This window comes from Heterodontus francisci, chromosome 8, assembly GCF_036365525.1.
Source record: "Heterodontus francisci isolate sHetFra1 chromosome 8, sHetFra1.hap1, whole genome shotgun sequence".
Taxonomy (NCBI): Eukaryota; Metazoa; Chordata; class Chondrichthyes; order Heterodontiformes; family Heterodontidae; genus Heterodontus; species Heterodontus francisci.
In genome coordinates this window covers 60,451,143-60,468,315 of record NC_090378.1, presented here as the reverse complement: position 1 = coordinate 60,468,315, position 17,173 = coordinate 60,451,143, and the positions used below count along the sequence as shown (strand labels likewise).

General features: G+C 41.7%; 1 protein-coding gene across 1 annotated transcript in view; it reads left to right on the top strand.

Annotated features, from left to right (window-relative positions):
* fggy (FGGY carbohydrate kinase domain containing) overlaps nucleotides 1-17,173 on the top strand; it is a 478,711-nt gene that overhangs the window by 154,791 nt on the left and 306,747 nt on the right. The window contains exon 6 of the mRNA XM_068037213.1: nucleotides 1,158-1,273. Within this exon, the coding sequence (XP_067893314.1) occupies nucleotides 1,158-1,273 (116 nt within the window). The remainder of the gene's footprint in view (nucleotides 1-1,157; nucleotides 1,274-17,173) is intronic.

Genomic DNA, 17,173 nt, shown 5'->3' with positions numbered 1-17,173 from the left:
ATCTCAATGCACAAAGGGGCATGCAGGCTTTCACAACAGTCCTGCAATCTGTACTCGAGCAGATTTTCCTTTTATTCGTTCATGGGATATGGGCCTCGCTGGCTAGGTCAGCATTTATTGCCCATCCCTAATTGCCCTTGGGAAGGTGGTGGTGAGCGGCCTTCTTGAACTGCTGCAGTCCATGTGGGGTAGGTACACCAACAGTGCTGTTAGGAAGAGAGTTCCAGTATTTGATCCAGCGACAGGGAAGGAATGGCAATAGTTCCAAGTCAGGATGGTGTGTGGCTTGGAGGGGAACTTGTGGGTGATGGTGTTCCCATGCATCTGCTGCCCTTGTCCTTCTAGGTGGTAGAGGTCGCGGTTTGAAAGGTGCTGTCGAAGGACCCTTGGTGCATTGCTGCAGTGCATCTTGTAGATGGTACACACTGCTGCCACTGTGCGTTGGTGGTGGAAGGAGTGAATGTTTGTGGATGGGGTGCCAATCAAGCGGGCTGCTTTGTCCTGGATGGTGTCGAGCTTCTTGAGTGCTGTTGGAGCTGCATCCATCCAGGCAATTGGAGAGTATTCCATCACACTCCTGACTTGTGCTTTGTAGATGATGGACAGGCTTTGGGGAGTCAGGAGCTGAGTTACTTGCCGCAGGATTCTTAGCCTCTGACCTACTAGGATTACTGAGGTATTGCCCTGGGGGAGTGCCAGTGGCACCATGGAGCATGAACCTTCTGGCCTCTCTTAGGATGGCAGCATTTGTGCTCCCACCACTGCCACTCTTTCAGTGCCCTTGCTGGTGCCTTTCAGCCAGCCAACCCAAACTGCTGCCATCCATGCTGAGATGGTACAGTTTGAAGTTGGGCCCTCAAGGCCCAGAGCTGCTTGAGTTGTCCTGAAATGCAATCTCCAATCTCCCCATTGAAAGTCAGCATCCTTCCACCAGCCATGCTACAGCCTCTGGGGTACCTGCAAGACAAGCACAAAGGGAAAGTACAGGGGTGATTAATTCATTGTTACTTGTATGATGTTGTTGCATAAAGATGTTTTTTGGAAGTTCTGGCTCATGGCCTTTATTACTGAATGTTGGGCATGGGGTCTCTGTGATGTGGAGTGTGAAATGGATGTGAATGTGGTGTTTGGTGGCTCCACATTGCCTTTTCTTCTAGATCTCTCTGTACTTTGGTTTGTAAATGGACATACTCTGCAGGAACAGGCTGGAATGACTGCTTCTGGAAACAGATTGGACTTGAGGATTTAACATTTAACAACTACTCCAAAATCGGTATGCAATAACAGTTGTTAACATACATGTGTTTATTTGGTGAATTTAAAATGGGATATTTTGTACTTGAGTGCTGTTTATCATATAATGCAGATTTGTGACTTGGTACTGTAGCTATATATAGTTCTTGTAATGAAACAGAATTCCTGGCCTCTTGCCTCAAGTACAGGAGGTTGTTTGCAGTGGAAGTGGAACCCCACAATCCACTGTCTGACATTTTGTCCAGGATGCTTCCTCCCTGCCTTCTGCTGTTCCTCCTCCTTCCTCCCTGCCTTCTCCTGTTCCTCCTCCTTGCCCTGCTCCCTCCCTTCTCGCAGAGCTTCCCTTCTCTGCTTTCTCCGTTCCATTTTATTTTCATGCTGCAGACCATGGGGCAATGAAAGAACTGCCCCAATAACTGGGTCAGGTAGTCATCTCTCCTCCTTGCCTGTGGGCGGCACAGTGGCGCAGTGGTTAGCACCGCAGCCTCACAGCTCCAGGGTCCCGGGTTCGATTCTGGGTACTGCCTGTGCGGAGTTTGCAAGTTCTCCCTGTGACCATGTGGGTTTTCCCCGGGTGCTCCGGTTTCCTGCCACAGCCAAAGACTTGCAGGTGATAGGTAAATTGGCCATTGTAAATTGCCCCTAGTGTAGGTAGGTGGTAGGGAATATGGGATTACTGTAGGGTTAGTATAAATGGGTGGTTGTTGGTCGGCACAGACTCGGTGGGCCAAAGGGCCTGTTTCAGTGCTGTATCTCTAAATAAAAAATAAAAATAAATCTTAAACTGGCAGAAAACACTTCCATGAACCCAGCACAGAGCTCCCACCAACTGTGCCTCAGGGAAAGTCACAGAAAACCACTTCACCTTCAACTTGTGGATGCCTTTTAATTAATACAGAGTAAGGTCCCATCTTGCAGTTGCACACCGGATGTTTCATGAATGATGTACAAATTTATGCATTGGACTTTGGTTAGCCAAGTTTCTAATCCTGACATCACATCTGGTTGAGCTGTGTGATTTCAGGATAGCATCAGTTCAAGTTCTTCTGGCGCACGGAGGGGATACAATTATGTGCACCCTTCTTCTGCACGTAGGCTGCGTGGGATGTGCAGAAAATGACCGGCAGCATTGCCCACACTCAGTAAGCGGCACAAAGCTTCCATAGTGGCGCTATGTGAACCAATCTTGCATCCCTAATGATTTACAAATTTTCATTGAATATGTTACATTGTATTACATTTTATCAATAACAGCATAGAACCCCTCTTTAATATTGTAAAAGAAAGGACTGAATTGGTAAGCAATTTGTTCAAATTATATTAATGAATCCAGTGAGCTATAGGCAGTAACTATTTTTTTTGCCTTTTCTTCTAGATCTCTCTGTACTTTGGTTTGTAAATGGACATACTCTGCAGGAACAGGCTGGAATAACTGCTTCTGGAAACAGATTGGACTTGAGGATTTAACATTCAACAACTACTCCAAAATCGGTATGCAATAACAGTTGTTAACATGCATGTGTTTATTTGGGGAATTTAAAATGGGATATTTTGTACTTGCGTGCTGTTTATCATATAATGCAGATTTGTGACTTGGTACTGTAGCTATATATAGTTCTTGTAATGAAACAGAATTCCTGGCCTCATGCCTCAAGTACAGGAGGTTCTCCGACATATTTGTGTGAGGTTGTTTCAGGCTCCCTCCAGCTGGCTGACCCAGAGAATATTTTGCTTTAGTTTGGAAGGGCAATGGGTAGAAGCATTTTGGATCTATCATTGGTTCAATAATCCAAGGGTAGCCTATCAATAAAATAAACTAAAATGTACTTCGACAAATCAATATTGGGTTTCTGGTGGTTGCAACACAGCACTCCCACATTGGCTAAAATCTGGGCTAAAACAACGATATGTACGAACTTTGCCTCAATCAATTGAAACTTAAATTGAAAACATACTGGCATTCCAATAAGAATAATGTGTGGCCAATGTAATCTTACACAGTTTAACTCATGAAGCACTATCTTAATATTTGATTTTACCTCATGGCTGAGGCCACTAGAAAATTACACTTGTGTTTTTCATCATTGGTGCTGTACTGTCCTGTGAAAATTGTGCAGTCCTCACAGAATAATTTTACTCCACTTTCTGACCCGCCAATCATAGCCATTTTCAGTTCTGATCTATTGCTGGTGCTGCTGCTGCTCTGGGAATATAACTGTGCTGTGTGATGTGGGTGGAATTTTTGATCTCACAATATTGTTCCAAGATTCCTGTTCCTAATACGAACATACAAATTAGGAGTAGAAGTAGGCCATTCGGCCCCTCGAGCCCGCTCTGCCATTCAATAAAATCATGGCTGATCTGTTTCTGTCTTGAATTCCACACTCCCATCTACCCCTGATAACCTTTGATTCCCTACTGAACAAGAATCTATCTACCTCAGCCTTAAAAATATTCAATGACCCCGCCTCCACCACCTTCTGAGGCAGAGAGTTCCAAAGTCACACAACCCTATAAGAGAAATGATTTTCTCCTCATCTCTGTCCGAAAAGGGCGATTCCTAATTTTAAAACAGTGCCCCCTAGTTCTGGACTCATCCACAAGGGGACACATCCACCTTGTCAAGACCATTCAGGAACTTATATACTTCAATTAGATCTCCCCTCACTCTTCTAAATTCCAGTGAAAAAAGGCCCAGTCTGTCCAACCTTTCCTAATAAAACAACCCGCTCATTCCAGGTATTAATCTAGTAAACCTCCTCTGAACTGCATCCAACGCATTTACATCGTTCCTTAAATAAGTAGACCAAAACTGCACACAGTATTCGAGATGTGGTCTCACCAATGCCCTGTATAATTGAAACATAACATCCTTACTTTTATTTTCAATTCCTCTTGTAATAAAGGATAGCATTCCATTAGCCTTCTTTATTACTCACTGTACCTGCATAATAACTTTTTGTGACTCATGCACTAGAACACCTAGATTCCTCTGCACCTCAGAATTCTGCAGTCGTTCTCCATTTAAGTAATACTCTGCTTTTTATTCTTCCGGCCAAAGTGAACAACTTCACATTTTCCCACATTATATTCATCTGCCAGATTTCTAATAGTTCTTACATTCTTATCTGGTGGGACCCTTCATCAAAACAAATTTGACTAATAGTCCTATCTGAAATTTTAACCTAGCTTTCTTCACTTATGTAATTCCAGCATTTACTGATTTCCTTTCATGTTTTTAAAATTTGCATTATTTCACTGAACGTTAGCGAATTTGTGTGTCTAAGTGTTAGATCCCATGGATTCCTATTACTAGCTAAAAAATTATATCAGGGAATGTAAAATCTTATATATTTCACCACCCAAAATGAAATTAGAGCTCATGCCTAATGCTCTATTAGCTTATGATGTCCTGCATCATGGCAGTGATATGCATTATTAAAAGAAGCAGCTGCCATTAAAAAATGTAGCCTTCATATCGTAAAAATAGCACCAAACACCTGTCAGAAGATCACAAGAAATTACTTGAAGTTCATTTAATGAACAGTTCCATGAATTTGGCTTCCACAGTTTTGGATGACATCTGAACTCTCAGTTGGATTACTCAATTATAATCCACAGACACTAATCTAGTATCCTGTATGCAATGTAGACAGGTTAATAAATATCGCAATAAATAATAATATATTATTTTAGAATAAAATACCTCCCTTCATTTGATGTGCTAAGTTTTTCAGTGGAAAACCTGCTGGGATAGAAACTCATTCAGTCATGCATTCAGAAGCCAAGATGAACAGGGCACAGGGAACAATCCCCAAACCTGAACAGGTCGACCAAAGCTGCATCAAGTTTGGACCTCTGATCTCATTTGAATAATTATGATGAGCAGTTGGCACCTGTCAGACCTCCACAGGAAACTTAGCCATGTCAAGGCATCCAGTTTAGGCAGCCTAACTTGCTGGCAGTGGTCTTCAGAGAAGTGTTGGTTAGGGAAGGAGAACAGGAAGTGGACGATCATGGGTCAGCAAAAGTTCTCAGAAGTGCCCAACCTGGTATCTTATTTTTTAAAAAGCTCATCTTTTCTAGGCGACTGCTTTTAGGGCTGCATCTACTGCAGGGAAACCTGAGCTGAGCAGGCCCAGTGCCTGCTACACTCAGGTCACTTCCATTTCAATAACACAGTCCTAAAGCAAATGTTTGGCCTCTCATTAACATACATAAGGGGCTTGACACCTGTTTTAGGAACATAGGAGCAGGACTAGGCCATTCAGCCCTTCGAGCCTGCTCTGTCTTTCTAGATCATGGCTGATCATCTACCTCAACACCATGAGATGAGGAGGGGTTTCTTCACCCAGCGAGTGGTGAACCTGTGGCATTCTCTACCACAGTTGAGGCCAAATCATTAAATATATTCAAGAAAGAGTTAGATATAGTTCTTAGGGCTAAAGGGATCAAGGGATATGGGGAGAAAGCAGTGCAGGGTACTGAGTTTGGATGATCAGCCATGATCGTATTGAATGGCAGAGCAGGCTCAAAGGGCTGAATGGCCTACTGCTGCTCCTATTTTTCTATGTTTCTATATTCCCACACTATCCCCATATCCCTTGATGTCATTAGCAACTAGAAATTTAATAGGACCTGGTCGTTAACAATGCCTGAAAAATCGACTGACTCAATATAAATTTGGGTGTATTTCTGGCATCTTTGGGATACGGATATAGCCTCATAAAATTGCCCCCATATTCTGGCCATCAAATTGGGGCAACAAGGTTCAATTTCTACCTCACTGTTTCCTGTCAGGGTGTTGTTAAAAGCTGGAAGTCATTTTGATGACTTCAACAGAAATATTTACAATACCACCATAAGATACAAATCATGAACAACAAAGTTCAAAATGAGACTGCTTAAGATAAAACTAACTTGGCAGGAGTATGGGAACCAGGAGGTAATACTAGAGAGGAAAATCAAGGTGCATAATAAACTGGGAGAGACCAATAGACTAGAGTAGGAAATACCAATGTATTAGGTGGATCAGAGTAAGGGCAATTGTAATAAGGTCTAAATTAGGGCTTCTGTGCATGTCTGTGCAAGTCTGCAGGGAAATCACAGAGTTGTGCAAGAACTCTAGAGTGATGCTATTGGGGGACCTTAATTATCCAAATATTGAATGGGATAATTCAAGATGAAAGGAAAAGGAGTGGGAGGAATTTCTGGATTGTGTTCGGGAGAACTTCCTTGATCAGTATGTTCTCGGCCCAACCAAATAGGAGGCATTGCTGGATCTGGTGCTGGGAAATGAGGTGGGCCAAGTGGACCATGTGTCTTTGGGAGAGCACTTGGGTAAGAGTGATCATTGTATCATAAGGTTTAGACTCGTAATGCAGAAAAGCAAGGAATGATATAAGGTAGAATGTCAAGATTGGAAGAGGGCTAATTTCAATGTGATGAGAAGGGATCTAACCAGGATAAAATGAAACCAAAGACTGACAGGAAAAACTGTAACAGAATAGTGGGTTATCTTTAAGGAAGAGATGCTTCAGGTACAGGCTAGGTACATTCCAACAAGGGCAAAAGCTGAGGGAACCAAAAACAGGGAAACAGGGCTCCTTGGATGACGAGAGAGATAAAGATTATGATGAAAAAAAAGAGAATGAATGATGCATGTCAGGTGAATTCCTCAAGTGAGAACCAGGTCAAATACAATAGGTTAAGAGGGGAGGTGAAGAGGAAAGTAAGACTGGCAAAGAGAGAATATGAGAATAGAATGACAGTCAACATAACAGGGAACCCAAAAATCTTCTACCAACATGTAAAGAGGTGGAATGGAGCCTCTTCGGGACATTTGCCACTCTCCAATCCTCTGGCACCTCCGCCATATCTAGGGAAGATTATGGCAAGCCCTTCTACTATCTCAATCCCCACTTTCTTTAACAAACTGGGATACAAGCCATTCGGACGAGGTGACATATCTACCCTTAGCATAACTAGCCTTTCCAGTACCCCCTCCCTCTCAATTTTTAACCTATCCATTGGTTCTACTCTCTCCAATTCTCCCAATATTTTGTCAGATCCCTCTTCCTTAGTAAACACCGATATAAAGTGCACATTAAGTATTCCAGCCTTGCCCTGTGCCTCTAAGCATGTTCTTAAATGTGACACCCTTATTCAAGAAAGGGTGGAAGGACAGTCCTAGCAACTACAGGCCAGTTAGTTTAACATCAGTGGTGAGTAAGGTTTTAGAAACAATAATTAGGGAAAAGATCAACAGCACTTGGAGAGGTTTAGGTTAATTAAGGATAACTAGCACGGATTTGTAAAAGGTAGATCCTCCTTGACTAATTGAATTTTTTGATGAAGTAATAGAGAAGGTTGATGAAGGGAATGCAGTTTGGAGGGGAAGTGAAAAAACAAATAAGAGAAGCAAAGAGAGAGTATGAGAAGATATTGGCAGCTAATATAAAAGGAAATCCAAAAGCCTTCTATAGGCATATAAATAGCAAAAAGGTGGTAAACGGAGGAGTGGGGATTTATGCATGAGGCTGAGATACTAAATGAGTACTTTGCTTTTGTCTTTACCAAGGAAGAAGATACTGCCGAAGTCATAGTGAAAAAGGAGGTAGTTGAGATACTTGGTGGGCTAAAAACTGATAAAGAGGTTTCAATAGGCTGGCTGTACTTAAAGTTGATAAGTCACCAGAGCTGGATGAGATGCATCCAAGGATACTAAGGGAAGTAAGGGTGGAAATTATGGAGATACTGGCCATAATTTTCCAATCCTCCTTGGATACAGGGGTGGTGCCAGAGGACTGGAGAATTGCAAATGTTACACACTTGTTCAGAAAAGGATAAGCCCAGCAACTACAGGCCAGTCTGTTTAACTTCGGTGGTGGGAAAGCTTTTAGAAACGATAGTTTGGGACAAAATTAATGATCACTTGGACAAATGTGGATTAATTAAGGAAAGCCAGCACGGATTGTTAAGGGCAAATCATGTTTAACTAACTTGCTTGAGTTTTTTGATGAGGTAACAGAGAGGATGGATGAGCGTAATGTGGTTGATGTGGTGTACATGGACTTCCAAAAGGCATTTGATATAGTGCCACATAACAGGCTTGTGAGCAAAGTTGGAGCTCATGGAATAAAATGGACAGTAGCAGCATGGAGACATGAAACAGAGCATGATGGTGAACAGTTGTTTCATGTACTAGAGAATGGTTTATAGCGGGGTTCTCCAGGGGTCGGTGTTAGGACCCATGCTCTTCTTGATATATATCAATAACCTGGACTTGGGTGTACAGGGCACAATTTCAAAATTTGGGGATGACACAAAACTTGGAAATATTGTGAACTGTGAGGAGGATAGTGTTAAATTTCAAAAGGACATAGACAGGCTGGTGGAATGAGTGGACAAGTGGCAGATGAAATTTAACTCAGAGAAGTATGAAGTGATTCATTTTGTTAGGAAGAATGAGGATAGGCAATATAAAATGAAGGGTACAATTCTAAAGTTGTTGCAGGAGCAAAGGAACCTGGGGGGGTATATGTGCACAAATCATTGAAGGTGGCGGAGCAGGTTGAGAGAGCGGTTAATAAAGCACATGGATCAGGCTTTATAGATAGGGCCATAGAGTACAAAAACAAGGAAGTTATGATAAATCTGTATGAAACACTAGTTTGGCCTCAATTGGAATATCGTGTCCAGTTCTGGGCACCACACTTTAGGAAGGATGTTGTCAAGCAAGCCCACCACCTACCAAGAATGAGGCACATTAATTTCACCACATGAACATTGATTTTCTAAACTGTTACTGGAGTAAAGAAAAAACTTGTTTTTAAAAAACACCAGACCCTTGAATGGAATGACATTTGCATATTAACAGACAGTACTTGGAAAGGACAAAGGGGCCACTCCCTGCTCCAATTTAATCCACAATGGACTTTTGATTACCAGACATTGAAGGTGGAGAAGCTAGCATTCCAGGTTGACTGCTAAGATGCTCCAAATACGCAGAAGAGACCTGGCCCAACCAGTCAGTCACATGACCACCTGCTGGTCAAATAGGGGAGTTTTTTTAAATTGGAGAAACAGTGTTTGAAGACAGAAAGCTCCTGACTCCAGGACTGAGAACATCTCTCTCCTGTCTGCTTCCATCTCTTTCTCACAGAACTCCAAGATCCATTGAAGATATATGAACCCCGAGAGAGAAAAGTCTCCTACAGTGAACAAGGATTAAGGAGAATACTGGGCCCCAGTGAAAAGTAAGATATACCTACAAACAAAGACTACAGTGAGCTCAAAACACAGTAACAAAAACTCCTCTTCAGAGATTGCCTCAAACCTCTCCGTTATTTTTCTTCTGCTCTTTTCTGTCTTCATTTGCATGTGCGTATTGCACATGCTAGCATGGGCACGGCGTGTATCTGTAGGCGTTAACCAAATTAGAGTTTAAGTTTTAATAAATTAAACTGTTCTTCTTTAAACCTAAGAAAGTCTGTTTGTGCTCATTTATTTGCCTTAAAATTGGAAAGTGGTGAACAAGGATTCACCAAAGGGGGAGCTCAAAACACAGTGTGTTAAAAAATTAAATCCTGTTCCAGTAAGATCAGGTGAAGGCTGAGACTCCTAGATACCTTTCTCACCTGGTCGTAACAATGTTAAGGCTTTAGAGAAGGTGCAGAAAAGATTCATGAGAATGTTTCCGGGGATGAGAAACTTCAGTTACATGGATAGATTGGAGAAGCTGGGTCTCTTCTGCTTGGAGAAGAGAAGATTGAGAGGAGATTTGATAGAGGTGTTCAAGATCATGAGGGATCTGAACAGAGTAGATAGGTGGAAACTGATCCTATTCGTGAAAGGATCAAGAACCAGAGGACACCGATTTAAGGTGATTAGGAAAAGAAGCAACAGTGGCATGAGGATAAACTATTTTATGCAGCGAATGGTTAGGATCTGGAATGCACTGCCTGAGGTTGTGGTGGAGGCAGATTCAATCGTGGCTTTCAAAAGAGAATTTGATAATTATCTGAAGAGAAAATATTTTCAGGGCCACGGGGAAAAGGTGGGGGAGTGAGACTAGGTGAGTTGAACTTGCAGAAAGCTGGCACTGACATGATGGGCTGAATCGCCTCTTTCTGCACTGTAACCATTCTATGATTCTATGATTCAATAACTAAACATTCTACATTTTATTTAAAAAATTGGGATAGCACTGTGAGGGAGCACGCTACCTTTCATCTCTTTGGCATGGATTTGCTTCCAGACCTGACTGATGGAATGAAAGTCTTTGTTTTTCTGCTAATTGGAGAGGGTCTAACCTGAAATTAAGTTTCCCAATATCTTCGCATTTCTGAGTAGGTGTGGGCTTACAGCCTACAATTCCAGACACATGATCACTAAAATGTCAATTTTATTTGAAGATGCACTGCCTGATCCAGGGAGTGTAAAAAAAACCACATAAGAGAGGGTAATGCACTATTTTAAGATTGGGGCAAAGGTATGTTGTTCGAATAGCAGAAGCTTTATTCAGTATATAAATATTTAAATCATTGCCTTTACAGTTCAATATATCAGAATTATAAATTTTGTAACCGCCCTGCTGTCTTCTGTTTTTTATAAAGCAGATGGATTATTGGCCAGTTATTGTTCTCACCAATCAAAGTTGAGAAAATAGTTATCACATTTTATCCAAATTTTCATACAACAAATCGCAATTGGCACTTTGATGACTGGCACTTGTCATCTTGCCAATTGCAGACTGAATCAAGAGGAAACATGTATCTGATTTTAGATTGGCAGAAAAGAATCTTACCAAATTTACAAATTTATATTTCTGCCTAGAAAATTGATTTCAGAACTTAATTGTGTCTGAGCGGCTGTGACTGGATATGCGGTTGCCTGGGAAACTATATTGACTATTCCAAATATTATTAATCTCCAATTGAGAATGTGTTACATTGAGAATGCTTTGGCTCATGTGGCTTTTTGCAGCTAAGATAGCACATTCTGGAAGAATTGTCTATTGGGCAATTTTAGATTGTTACTCATTTGTTCACTATCCTTCTACAGCTGGCCTGCAATAACAGGCATGTTTTCCTTAGCTATCATGTGGCAGAACTGGCCAAAATTAAAGTTCTAGGAACAATAAAATTTACATTCAATTATGTACTCCCATTGAATTATCCTGATGAGCACAAAAATAAGTTTTTGATTCATATGTTTAAGGACACTGATAGGCCATGTGGATTTTGAAAGCTTTCTTTTATGCAGTATTCTGCAGTGATAAATTATTGCTAGTGAATATTATTAAAGAGAATTAGAGAAGTGCACAGACCGTTAATTTGTTTCTTAAAGCGGATGCAAAGTTGAAAGGAGGACTTTCTCAAAGTATTACCTACAATTCTCCAAACAAAATTGGTTATAAAAACATAATCTAGATTTTCCAATTGGAATTGCCCTATTTGTGAGTAATTCAGATGATCCTAATTGAAAAGGTGGGCAGAGATCCATTATCCTAGATCTCCACCCGCAATACATCACATGCAATTTCCCGTGGATGGGGAATGCAGCTATAAGGAGTGCCAATTTCAAATGGGAGGAAACTCATTTCAGTATTAGTTCAGAGGCAGGGCACAGCATACAGTACTAAATCATGTGCATGTGAAATGGACATTCAGGGTTGCTAAGTGATGATAGGCATTCTGAATTCTGTGAAAAAATACAGTATGTCAAAGATAAATGTATTCAACCCAGCCATTTCTTAAATGTTTTAGTTAATTTTGTTCTTCAGGTACTTAGGTTCTCATGACATTTGTTATAAAATGTGTTCTTGGTCCTCAAAAGAAATATCCTATCTGAGGTGTTTGAAGGAATTAAGACTGAGGTATGTGAGCCAAGTTATGCTGCAGAAGGGATGCCCTGTGCCCACCCACTCGTATTATCACAACCTTATCTGCAGAATTGGAGTAATACATCTTGCTTTGGGAAACAAATAGTTTTCATGTCTAGTGAAAATTCTTCTTCCCAAAGCAGGCTGGGACAGCAGCCCCAAAGGCATTATAAAGATATATGAATGTCTGATTAACCATAATATTGGATACCCCCATCACAGCAGGTCATGCTTTCAGTGGTTCTGAGTGGAAAAAGGTATTCCGGGGAAATCAATACTCTATGTATCCTCATTGGCCACATATCCTAAGATGCCATAGGAACATAGGAGCAGGAGAAGGCCATTCAGCCCATCGAGCCTGCTCCGCCATTCAATACGATCATGGCTGATCATCCACTTCAATGCCTTTTTCCCAAACTATCCTCATATCCCTTTATGTCATTGGTATTTAGAAATCTGTCAATCTCTGCTTTAAACATACTCAATCACTGAGGATCCACAGCCCTCTGGGGTAGAGAATCTCAAAGATTCCCAAACCTCCGAGTAAAGAAGTTTCTCTTCATCTCTGTCCTATGTGGCTTCTCTCTTATTTTGAAATTGTGTTCCCTGGTTCCCCAGCCAGGGGAAACATCTTACCTGCATCTACCCTGTCTGGCCCTTTAAGTATTTTTTAGGTTTCAATGAGATCACCTCTCATTCTTAGAAACTCTAGAGAATACAGGCCCAGTTTTCCCAATCCCTCTTCATAGGACAGTCCCGCCATCCCGGGAACATGTCTGGTGAACCTTTGTTGCACTCCCTCTGTGGCAATAATATCTTTCATAAGTTAAGGGGACCAAAACTGCACACACTACTCCAGGTGCGGTCATTGACTAAAGTTCTATACAATTGAAGCAAGACTTCACTACTCCTGTACTCAAATCCTCTTGCAATAAAGGCCTTCTTAATTGTTTGCTGCACCTGCCTGTTAGCTTTCAGTGACTTATTGACAAGGACACCCAGGTCCCTTTGTACATATACACTTTCTAATCTCTTACCATTTAAGAAACACTCTGCACATCTATTCCTCCTACCAAAACGGATAACCTCACATTTTCCCACATTATATTCCATCTGCCATGTTTTTGCTTACTCACTAAGTCTGTCCAAATCCCCTTGAAGCCACTTTGCATCTTCCTCACAAAACACTTTCCCACCTAGTTTTGTGTCATCTGTGAATTTGGAAATATTACATTTGGTCCCCACATCCAAATCATTGATATATATTGTGAATAGCTGGGGCCCAAGTATTGATCCCTGCGGTACCCCACTAATCACAGCCTGCCAACTTGAGAATGACCTCTTTATTCCTACTCTCTGTTTTCTGCCTCTTAACCAATCCTTAATCCATGCTAGTATATTCCATGTACTTTAATTCTGTTAACCAACCTCCTGTGGGGGGACTTTATCAAAAACCTTCTGAAAATCCAAGTATAGTACGTCCACCGACTCCCCTTTGCAAATTCTGTTAGTAGCATCCTCAAAAAATTCCAACAGGTTCGTCAAACATGATTTCCCATTCATAAATCCATGTTGACTATGCTCAATAAGATCATTATTATCCAAGTTTCCATTTTTATCACATTCTTTAGAATAGATTCTATCATTTTCTCTACTACTGATGTAAGGTTAACAGGTCTATAGTTCCCTGTTTTCTCTCTCCCTCCCTTCTTAAATAGTGGGGTGACATTGGCTACCTTCCAATCTGCAGGAACCATTCCAGAATCTATAGATTCACTATCTCCATAGCTACTCTTCCAAGACTCTGGGTTGTAGAATATTAGGTCCTGGGACTTATCAACCTTCAGCCCCATTTCTCCAATACAATCTTCTTACTAATACTAATTTCCATCAATTCCTTATTCTCCCTAGTCCCATGGATCTCGAATTCTGGGAGATTTCTTGTATCTTCCTCAGTGAAGACAGGCACAAAATATCATTTAGCTTCTCTGCCATTTCTCTATTCCCCATTATAAATTCTGCTGACGCTGCCTGTAATGGACCCACTTTTGTCTTAGCCAAACGTTTCCTTTTTAAGTACCTATAGAAGCTTTTACATTCAGTGTTTATGTTTTTTGCTAGTTCACATTCATATTTTATTCTCCCTTTCTTTATAAGATTCTTGGTCTTCCTTTGCTGTATTCTAAAATCCTCCCAATCCTCAGGTTTACTACTATTTCTGGCAACTTTATAGGCCCTTTCTTTTAATCTTATACAATCCTTAACTTCCTTTATTAGCCACAGTTGACTGCCTTTACTTTTGGGGTTTTTGTGCCTTGAAGGAATATATAGTTGCTGTAAACTATGTAATAATTCTTTAAACCCATTAACATTTATTAACCACAAATGATATCTGCAGGATCTACTGCATCAACCTGCAACAACCATGGGGAACTATCTTCACCAGGTCCCGGCCATCAGACTGTAAAATGCAGAGCTGTGTCAACTGCTGCAAGGATATATGCAACTACCACACAGCACATAGAATTGACACATTTTGTGACAGTAGTGGTAAATAATGGCCTGAAACTTAGCCACGCATCCTTGCATGGATGCTGCAGTGTTGACTTATGAGGAATTTGCCGTGCATTTACAAACTCCTCAGACTCACTTCCACTTCAATAGCCACGAAACATGATATTCAAAGCTGGGCTGTTCTATCCCTTGCTCATACCTGCATGTTGGGCTTCCTATCCCTCATCTTTGCCTGCAAATTCCTCCTTTTAAAGAGAGGCTTGCATTTATATACCACCTTTCATGACCAAAACCACTTTGCAGCTAATTAAGTACTTTTGAAGTGTTGTAATGTAGGAACTGCAGCAGCTATTTTGTGCACAGCAAGGTCCTACCAACAGTAGTATCATCATGGCCAGAGAATCTCTTTTAGTGATGTTGATTAAAGGATAAATATTGGCCAGGACACAGAACACCCTTGCTGTTCTTCGAAATAATGCTGTGGGATCTTTTGCGTCTGCCTGAGATGGCAAACAGGGCCTCGGTTTAACAGCTCATCCAAAAGACAGCGTCTCCAGTAATGCAACACTCCCTCATTACTGCTCTGGAGTGTCAGCCTAGATTTTGTCTCTAGGGTGGGACATAAACCCACAATCTTCTAAAAAACCTTACAAAAAGCTGCCAGTCGGTTCCATCACTCCAAAGGCTTTCAAGAATATTTGTTACATTTGCGACATTTCCTTTTAATTGTTTTCACACCTTAAATTTCACTTACATGCAATTTTGCATAATGGGTGTACTTCCTGAACATATCCAATTCTACATCTGGAACAATTCACAATTATGATAATGAGCTAACTTCAGAAAATTGAGTTCAAATACCACACCCTCATTTGTGTCAGTGTTACTCACCATTTGAATGTTATTGTTGGATTTGCATTTTACCAGTTATAAAAGTTCGTTGGTTTTCTAGATTAATGAAAACATTTTAGGTCTTGTTTTCACCTTAGCTACTGTTAATGTCATTGTTGTGGAGGAGCCACCTGAGCGGCAGACAGAGGGCTGGATTTTATCAGCCGCCTAGGGATGGGCAGGGTGGCGTGGCAGGCCATAAAATTGTGGGGGAAGGCCGTGGAATACCCGTTAGCTTTCCGATGCCATTCAATTTACTCTGGGGCAGGGAATGCCGAGGATGGGCTTCCCGCCCAGAGGCCAACTGAGGCCTTTAAGTGGTCAATTGGTTGCCACTTAAGGGGCTCATCCGCTGCTAGTATTTTACCAGCAGCTGGAGGCCGTCCGCCATGTGGGGAGGCTGCCCAGTAACACCACGCAGCCTCCATGTGGGCTGGTGGTGGGGTGAGGGTCACTCCTGCTTCGGCAATCTGTGGCACACGGAGAACCCCGGCGGCAAAGGCCGCCCTGTGCCAACATTTCCCCCCACCCCCCATCCTCAACAACCCACCTCCCACCCCATGCCTCGCCGGGGCCTGTCTGACTGGCCTCGGCAAGCTGGCCCCACTTACCTGCTCTCCGAGTCTCCATGGCTGCTTCTGGTCCTGGGCCTACTACAGCCCCAGCAGTGGCCACCGCTCCCCGTGGCACTGCTGGGACTGCTGAGCTTCCAGCCCTCTGATTGCCTGAGTGCCATTAAATGCAGCCAGGCATTCCCTAAACGGCCAAGGCAGGGTTCCCCTTACATTTCTGGCCTGTTGTTGGGACCCCTGTCAGCTGCATAAAATTCAGTCCAGAGGCTCTCCCAGCAGAATAATGCTGCATAGTCTATTGGTAGAGTGTTTCTCTGGACCAGGCAGCTAGTAAAGGCCAAGGTGGTGCCTCCTCCCACCCCCACCATTAACTTGACTGGAACTACTCTGGGATGCAAATTACGCTTCCCTATCACTCAGAAAAATATTGACTGATAATATTAATTTTTATAACAATATAATTTTACAGAGATGGGGAGTATGTTGAGCAGATAGTACTCCTCCAAGACCTTACTTTCCCTTAGATGTTATAAAAATAATAGTTCCAAAATGAATATTCTTACAATAAATTAAAAAACGAACATTCCTTTTGAATATTCTTACTTACGTTTAGAAGTGCTAATGCAAATAACCATAATTTATGAGACATTATTTAAAACAGAGGCAAATGGGGTATGATTTTGCTCTGTGTGATATTTGTACAGTATTTTCTCAGTTGGTAATTTATTCACCTTATCCTTCCCATTTATTTAGTTGTAAATTCTGTCAGCATCAATCCAGTGTAAATTAAATCTGCCCAGGCAGTTTAATTCTCAGTGCTAAATTCAAACAGGTGTGTTTTTGATCTTATGAACATGCAGAATGCTTTTCCACTCCAATTCTAAGTGGTACTCTGTAAAATAGGCAGAATGATATTCCCACTCATTTAGCCTGGAAATGCAGGGAGTCAGCTACAATTATTGTGCTTGGTGATTCTACTGAAGATTTTGGATCATGGACAAAAAAACGGACAAGAAAATGAGGAAGTGCTCCTCCCCCACCATCCACAGAAGCTCCA